The sequence below is a fragment of the Pseudopodoces humilis genome, chromosome 2 (genome assembly GCF_049639895.1).
Source record: "Pseudopodoces humilis isolate 2021_Gansu_Grassland_sample_001 chromosome 2, ASM4963989v1, whole genome shotgun sequence".
NCBI lineage: Eukaryota > Metazoa > Chordata > Aves > Passeriformes > Paridae > Pseudopodoces > Pseudopodoces humilis.
Genome location: NC_142201.1, coordinates 15,654,373 through 15,662,820, shown reverse-complemented (window position 1 = coordinate 15,662,820; position 8,448 = coordinate 15,654,373). Strand labels below are relative to the sequence as shown.

The 8,448-nt window shown below is 42.4% G+C and overlaps 1 protein-coding gene across 1 annotated transcript; it reads left to right on the top strand.

Annotated features, from left to right (window-relative positions):
- The first annotated feature begins 2,123 nt into the window (after positions 1-2,123).
- Positions 2,124-7,950, top strand: LOC148184795 (uncharacterized). Its single transcript, XM_088052084.1, has 4 exons — positions 2,124-2,493; positions 3,136-3,241; positions 6,776-6,821; positions 7,259-7,950. Exons 1-4 carry the CDS (start codon positions 2,181-2,183, stop codon positions 7,391-7,393), a joined length of 600 nt encoding a protein of 199 aa, XP_087908210.1. The 5' UTR covers positions 2,124-2,180; the 3' UTR covers positions 7,394-7,950.
- The last annotated feature ends 498 nt before the right edge of the window (positions 7,951-8,448 follow it).

The following is an 8,448-nucleotide window of genomic DNA, read 5'->3' as shown; positions in this document are numbered from 1 at the left end:
AGGGGACATTTCAACATTGGTCTCACTGAAGTGGAAATGATTTCTGATAGCCAGCTGGAAGCTGGCACAGGCACTAGGCTGAAGTTGAGAGTTCATGCAGCTGGGGTTTCATAATACCAAATTGCTAGTCTTTCATTTATTACTTGAGTCGAATCCTAAAATCTTATTTATATGATTAGTCCCTCTGGGCCACATCCTTATTTCTCTTACACCAGACTGACTCAGAGGAGGGGGACATCTGTGAGGCAAAGCCTTCTCATTAAAAGGTCCCTCTAGAATGGAAAAATAAAAGTCAGCTATGGTAATGTCCTCTAGCCTGCGGCGAGGAAGCTCAGACCAACACAGAAATGTGCTACACACCAGGCAGCTCTCTTCAGCAGAACTAGCACAGCCCTCCAGAGTCCTCCATGCCTTCCTTCTTCAGCTGAAGGTTCAGTTCAAGTACCTGGTACTAATCATCCAGATCATTAATTTTTTTTTTGGTCCAATTTACGTCAAAAGCTGCTCCCCCCTCTACACTGAGCAACATGGCAGCCTTTACTAGGGAAGTATTTTGTGCAGAGATGGCTGGCTCAATAGTTCATGTGAACCCATAGCCATGGGGACATTGTGATGGACAGCTCAGTGTATCACATAGTGTGGATTCAGTCATTTTGCTGCAGACAGGCCCAGCCCGGAGCAGTGGGGGGAAGAAGATGTTGTGTCGTGCTTGGCATGGAGGCCAGGGGCTGCTGGCAGTGCAGGTGCCCTTAGCAGTGCAGTAGCATCCTCCTTATGGATTTGGAAAACAGCCAAATTGTCCAGGTGGGACACCAGGAATTGGAGACCCCTCCAGCAGAATGATGGGGCAGAGGGTGGGGAGGCACATTGACTCTGACTGTTAGTCTGGCAGAGAGATGCCTGAGATCATGGAGGTCTGAGCTTGTCCATCCATAGGACAAGCACAGGTTTATTATTCATCATAGAATCAGGTTGGAAAAGACCTCTAGGATCATCAAGTCCAACCACTAAACCACCACTGTCAAGGGGACATTAAACACAATTCCAGGCCTATTCCAATGTCTGTTCAAACTTTCAGTGAAGAAATGTTCCCCAGTATCTTACTTAAACTTCCTCATGTGCACCTTGAGGCCATTTCCTGTCCCCCTGTCACTTGTTACACTGAAGAAGAGACTGACCCCCACCTTGCCACAACCTTCTTTCAGATAGTTGTAGAGAATAATGTCTACCCTGAGCCTCTTTTTCTCCAGGTCAAACAACCCCAGCTCCCTCAGCTGCTGTATGTAAGACTTGTGCTCCAGACCCTTCACCAGCCTCCTTGGACATGCTCCAGCACCTCAGTGTCTTTCTTGAACCACAGGAACCAAAACCAAACACAGTATTTGAGGTACAGCCTCACCAGTGACACCTCAGACCCATATACTGCCCAGGCAGCTGAGCCCAGTAGGCAGAATTTTTTGATATGGGGTCAGTGGAAAAGCAATTCCTTCAGGCTTGATTCTGGGCCTGGTGGGAGTCCAGCACAAGTGTCCCTGCATGTGCTTGTCCTGAATATCTAATCCTGTGTCTAGCTATCTCTAACACACTGCAGGGCTCCTTGCAGCTGGTGGAGTAGACTCTGCTCTATTTTGATTTCTGAGCTTTCACCTTAATCAGCAGCCCCCTGCAATAATAGTTGTGGAATGAAAAGGCAGAGAAGAAAAGGCAGGAGAAAGAGGAGGAAGCAGAAAGCGGCCAAGCTCACTGGCCACAATATGAACTCAAATGAAGGCAACCTGGTTTCTGTGTTCATTCTGTATAAATATCCCAAACAATTTACAGAGATGGGGAGAAGGCTTTGGAGCAAAAGCCTGCGGAATCTAGGCTGCAGTGCACTTACTCAGATATATGAGAGGCTCTAGGATCCGGGGCAGAAATTCTCCAGCAGAAACGTTATGCTGGGGGGAATCACCAGTTAGCACCTGCAAGCAGGCATTTTAACAAAGCAGCATTCTCTCATTCTGTTGAAATGCACAGCATATCCCGCCAGGCTAATTAAATAGCAGCCCCTCCCTTACAAATAAGAGCACTGCAGAGGGTGTGCTTGAGCTCAGCCCTTGCACATAAAGGGGGACCATTCCCAGGTTAGATTCCAAGAGGGAAATAAAGACTTCTAGCAAGAGGGATCTGCTCTGTGCCTGATGCCACCGCTCAGCTCACTCGGCAAAGCAAGCTCTCCACCAAGCTCCCTCCCACCCAGCCCCACCGAGACTGCATCTGCCTGCCCAGACTTAATGGGAGCAGGCGAGTTCTGCTGGCTTCAGCTTCCCAGGCGCTGCCTAATTGCAGGGCAACACCATGTGCCACGGAGCAGTTTTGTTTGTCAACCTGAAGGGTTTTGTGTCAGCTCCATAAAACGCAGGCAAAGTGTGTCCAGCGCAGCGTGGTACGGTGTGCAGCGCAGTGGTGTCGCCTGCACCTGGACACCTCTGGGACCCGTTACCCTTGCTGAGGGTGGGATAAAAAGTACTTTGTTTTGTGCCTGCATTTTTGAAAACTGAGAGGAGTGCTCAGGGATTTCTGAAGCTTGAGTTGATTAGCAGTTAATGATGTGTGTCCTGAGGAAAAAGTAAGATTAAATATTCTGCATGTATTGAGCAGGGCATTTTACGCTTGAGATTTATAGCTATTTTGTTAGTATTTCATGAAGTGTTTAGGTCTGTTCAACTCTGGGTTGCACAGCCGCTCAATATTTTGAACACTCATTTTATGCAGATACAACTTAAACAACCTACACTGTATGAAAGTCCGTAGTGCATGTGCTGTAACTGCACATTAACTCTCGAGGAATGCTACTGAAGAACAGACACACAGGAGTAACTTCTTCAGCAACCCACAGGTCTGTGCTGAAGTGTTGCTGCCTCATCCCAGGGCCATCCCAGACCCAGAACCAGCTGCCTTGAGCACTGCACCTTCCAGTCTGGGAAGAATGCTGTAGGGAAGCTTGTCCTCTTTGCTTATTTCCTTAGCCCTTGCCACTGTCTATTGACTCGTCTCAGCTGGAGTTGCCTTACACTCAGTTTTGAACACAGTTCTGCACTTTCCCTGCGTTGTATTTCTGAGTTCTGTTACCCATTTGTGGCCTCTACCTTTCAGGTGCATCCAACGCAATTGCCTTGGTGTCACTCCACAGCATTTCTGTCCTTGGCCCTTCGAATGTGGAACAACTTTCCCACAGGTGGCTACTATGCTCTAATACTCAGTAAGTATTACTACTTACCTGTTTTGATGCTTTCTTTCCTGAAGACATTTGTCACATTTCCTCCACATCCATCCATCCATTGAAAAGAAAGTCAAGAAGAAGGTGATGGCCTTTTCCAATCTCTATGGGGAGAAACAAATTTCCTAGAGACTCTCAATTTCTAGGGGCTGGTCTCCAAAACAAGATGAAGGTGTGCTTATAAAAATGACTGAGATCAGCAGAGATGCAGTGCAGAGGCTTCAGGCCTCACTAATGAGTCTTGGAAGGGCTCTTGGGTTGCTGAGCTGTCCTGATTCTTGTACAGCATCCTTTCCCTTTTCCTGTTACCCAGGCTAAGCAGATTCAGTGAGGCATACGTAGATCAAGGCATGCTACATCTATAACTTCATTTTGCCTTGGAGATGTACTGTAAGATCAACACCTAGCACATCATGCTTAGCAAATGGTGGCAATACAGTGCATAAAATGAGGGCCCTAACTTTTTTCCCTTCATTTGGGGAAATTTCCCTCACACAGTACCATGTGTGCAAAAAAGTAATTGTTTGCCAGGATATGAAGTGTAGCCAAGCAGGCTAAGCTGAACAAAAGTTTCAGGTCCTACATGGCTATTAGGAGTTTCCAGTTAATTGAACACTTGAGTGACAAATGCACACAGCCACATTTGGACAGATAATCTGCTTAAAATCAACCTTCTACCCCAGGGAAACCCTAGGGAAATAATTCATAGTGCAAGTGTGTGGTGTCTTTCACAATATTTAAAATTTATATTTCCTGCTAAAAAAGGCTAAAACTAGAACTGGCTGAAAGAAATAAAGCAACATGTCTGAAGAAAACAGAGTAACTAATATTGCTCAATAGATGTTTTGTGTTATTACAGTAATTTCCAATAGATACATAGCTCATACAGATGTTGTTACTGGGATAGCTGTGAAAACCTTCCAACATTTTCTCCCTCCTCTCACCTTTTCCAAATGTGAAGCTAAATTTCTATCTTGCAAGAGGTACTATAGATCTGATTATAAATTGGCTCCTCAGTCTGAGTGAGCCCGCTCTGTGTGGCCAGGGGGATTAGTAGAAGTCAGCTTAAGTGATTTTTTTTTTTTTAGAAGAAACAGGATGCATTGTATGTATGTGAGCCTTCCGAGACAGCTTAGCAGAAGCACGGCAGCGCTGCCGACAGGGATAATAGCACTGCTAATCAGTATGGCACGTATTCCAAATGCATCCAAAATACTGGTGGCTGCATCAATGCTTCCCTTATTTTTCCAAGGGACAGACACCAGTGAAAACCTATTAAATAATAGCTTATTTTCACTAACATTCTCTTGAAGGAAATGGGACTTAGTCTAGAGATATCTGCTAATTTGGAAGAGAAAGGTGGTTTTTTTTAATGCACTGTAAAATAATAATTTGAAATGCGTTTTAGCATTGGTTTTCTGTAAAAGTCTAAAGGTCGTGTTCCTGCTTTACTGTAGGACTGTATCTGGTGTATATCCAGATTCACAAAGAGCTAAAGAATAAAAATTCTTTCTTTGGCAGCTGGAACAAAGTGTCTTAAGCAAAATCATGTGTTTGAATCTACATCCAGACATGGGTCTTACTAGTTCAGGTCTGGAAATTTCTTCTACAGTCAGATGAACATTGCATGCCATATATTTTACCATATATTTTAAGCAGAGCACTGGGCTTAATTTGGATTGCTTTATCCATACAAAAAAAAAGTTATACATATTCATAAAAATGATCCTTAGATCATTCCAACAATAAAGTTTGAACCTAGGAGAATAAACTTTCATGGTTAAATTGATTTGGCTTTTTAGGAGCTCCCTTCTTTAGACAGACCTTTCAACCTCTAGAGTTGGGGATGGAACACTTCTTCAAACAGCAAACTATTGTACATGTCAGAGCTTGAAAAGCATTTTGAAAGCAAACGAAAGTGAAATAACCTCAGATGTTATCACAAAATCCTGTCCTTTTGAATTAAAAAATGGTTCATGACTTATTATGGATTTTCTGTGAACATGTTTATTGAATGAGAGTTTTACCCAATATTTTGATGAAATATCAAAATTGTGGGTTCTTCTACATTATGACTCTTCGAGACGCACAGATTTCAGGGGTCATATGGTAAGACTTTTTTCTTTGATTGGATGAATAAAATGTCTTATATAAGTAAAAAACAAACACCACTAGTGAATGAGGTGCTTCTGGCACAAACACTTGGAAGACTACTCATTCATTCTTAAAATTCATGCCACTTTCCCACATGAGGGCTGTCACATACTTGGCAGTGGTCCAAACAGTGTAAACCATAATCTAGGAATAAAAGCAAATGAATGCAGGTCTTTTAGTTGCAAAAGATCAGATCCTGAAAAAAATAAATTTTCAACCATTTCTATTAACAGTGTTTGCCATAAAACAAAACCTACTTACACAGATGGCTGCATGTTAGTTCTGGGACTTTTTTTTAACCCTTAAGTCCTGCATTTTATCTTCTTTTGTGAGTTTAAGTCAGACCATCAGTGTTATTTTCATAGAACTGTTTGTGTTCTAATTAAGCAATAAAGAGCAGAGCCTGTCCTGGGGATTAAGAGTAACTTGGAGTGTTGACACAAAGCTGAGAGCCATTAGTGACACCTGGCCATTAATTTCCCAGGAGATGCCAGTGCCAAACTCATCAGGGCTGTTCCTAACAATCCTTGCTGGGTTTTTAATGGGGAAAAACATATTTTTGACTTTCAGGAAGTACTGGAGGGCAGGCAAAATTACTACAGTTTACCATTGAGGAGGTGACAAGAATAAAGAGAATATGGATGACTACAGCAATATCTGCAGAAAATTATTTTCTTATTTCTTAACCCCCACACACATTCCCACAGAAAGGAGATACTCAAAATAAATACAAATCTGAGAGAAGAGGTGGGAGATATTTTCAGAGCTACCAACTTCCAGTACAAATTTCACTAGACAAACCAAGCTCATTTCCAAGCACCACAGCGCTTACTGTTTATCACTTTTAAAACCACTTCCATTGCTATTGCTGGATAACCATATTGAATAATGATATTAAAAGCTTATCCAATTAATATATTTATGCTTTACTTGGCAGAGAAGGAATGGTGGGTATACCCATCTAAGTATTTTTGCATTCCTTCTGGAAATACATTAACCATTCCCATTCCTTCCCCTGCCTCCTCCATGCTATTACAGCACCTTCATCAGAGACACCCTTGCATGGCTTCTGGGAGAACACTTTCACTAAATTCTTACAGGATATTAATGGACGTTCCTGTATAGTATTGCCATATGAATGTTTCAATGACCTAGATAAACGTGCGTAATTTCCTTTGTGTGTAATGGGCATGAGTGTTTAATTATGACAAGTTGTGACTTTTGTAGTTTATCTCCTCCCCCCAGGGAGCCCTTGAAAACGAAATTTCCTATTCTCTGGCATGCAGCAAGTGCAATTTTACAATAACTCTGCACTAGGATATCATAATCCATGTTGCTTCCTCCTTTTTTTCCTACACTTAGTGTCTACAGAGGAGTCCAAACACTGAAACTGGAGTTATGTGAGATGGTGAGTTTTTACACAAAGCAGAAGGTTACAAATTAGAAGAAAGATTTAATGGAAAATGGGCTGCAAGGCAGCAATCAGGATGACTTTTTTTTTACAAGTCACTTAAATTACTGACCACACATTAGTTCTGAGGTTAAGCCCATTGGTTAAACTAATCACTATTAATCAATGAAGCTGTTAATCAAATTGCTGAGAGCACAGGACCAAGTAAATTGGACAGTCAGATAATCTCTTGGGTTGACCAAAGATACAAAAAAGTTTGTGTCCCTCAGAAAAATTAGCAATTAACTAACTAGTTTGCATGCTGTTTGCAAATGGTATCTGCAACACCATCAAACCCTTCTATGTCTTATTTTTGGGGAGTGCTTTTAACCATCTCCTGTCCTTCTGCCATATGCATGCTTTTACCCCACACTTGTACCCGCTCTCTCTCATAGGTACATGTGCAAGAGAGGATGGAAAAGACTTGCAGTGGAGAAGTTTCAAGTGGAGGATTGATGGCCTGTGATCGTGAAGCCAAATCACTCGCTATACTTGCTTTGCACTACACGATTTCCTGCTGTTGTTTCTAGTTACAGTAGATAATAAAAAATGTTACAAAACCCTCTTAACAAGAAAACAAAACACAGATGGCATGTTGAATGAAAAGTATCTGGGGATGGTAATCGACTCTGGCCCCAAAGCTATTTTGTTCCAATTTTCTTGAGAAAGTGGAAAAGGGACAGCAGGAAATGCTGCACGAGTTGCTGGAGTGAACGTTGCCAGCTACCAAAAAACAAGTCTGTGCTGGGAAGTAGCTGGGTCCATTGAGACGGAACAGTAAGGGCCAACAAGTAGTGTTATTATCCTCTTATCTCTTGAGGCCTTGGTAGGGAGAGTGATCTATACAGTATTCTTAGGTCAAACTGAGAGCCAACTATTTGAAGACCTGCACAGATACTTCCAAAAGAAAGAAAATGTGGTTATTATTTGCGATATAAATTCTGAAAATGAAACATTATTCAAGGCTTAAAGAGAAGATGATGCCTAACAGAAAACTTTTAAAATCATCCCTCTGATAAATATTTTTATCATGCGTCATATTTTAAGTCTTTCTCCTCCTTTGTTCTTTGCTAGTACAGATAGTAAACCACATTTGGAAATCAATTGCACGGTGTATGTTTGGCATAACTTCACTGTCCCCTTTGCTGTTTGTTTACCTGCCTTTGCAGCCCAGTGCCACAGAGATCTGCTGGGTTCAGTTTCAATGCAAAGGTCCCTGCAATGAATGCACTCATCTGTTCCCAGAGCCAGCTTTGCAGAGTGCTACCTGCTGGGGGAATATTACCCATTTGCTTGTGAGAACATGAGAACAGATAATGACAGATAACAAAACAGTTATGTCCTAGTTCTTGTTGGCGAGCGAAAAGCAATGGAGCGTATCTTGGGGAAGATTCACGCTGAGATGCTTTGGTTTTATTCCCTGGTGTGAACTGATGCAGGCTGTGAGGGCTGCTGCAATTTTTGCTGGCTGCTTGAGGCCTCCTTTTCCAGCAGACATGAATTTCACTGAGCAAGACAGCAGCTTCCACATTTGCTGTGTTGTGTGTCTTCAAGCCTCCGGGGTCTGGATGGAAATGACTTACTG

Coding starts and splice junctions, on each gene's coding strand:
- LOC148184795 (XM_088052084.1), top strand. CDS start 2,181: ATGCCACCGCTCAGCTCACTCGGCAAAGCAAGCTCTCCACCAAGCTCC. Junction 3,242..6,775: donor CTACTATGCTCTAATACTCA/GTAAGTATTACT, acceptor TCCTACACTTAG/TGTCTACAGAGGAGTCCAAA. Junction 6,822..7,258: donor AACTGGAGTTATGTGAGATG/GTGAGTTTTTAC, acceptor TCTCTCTCATAG/GTACATGTGCAAGAGAGGAT.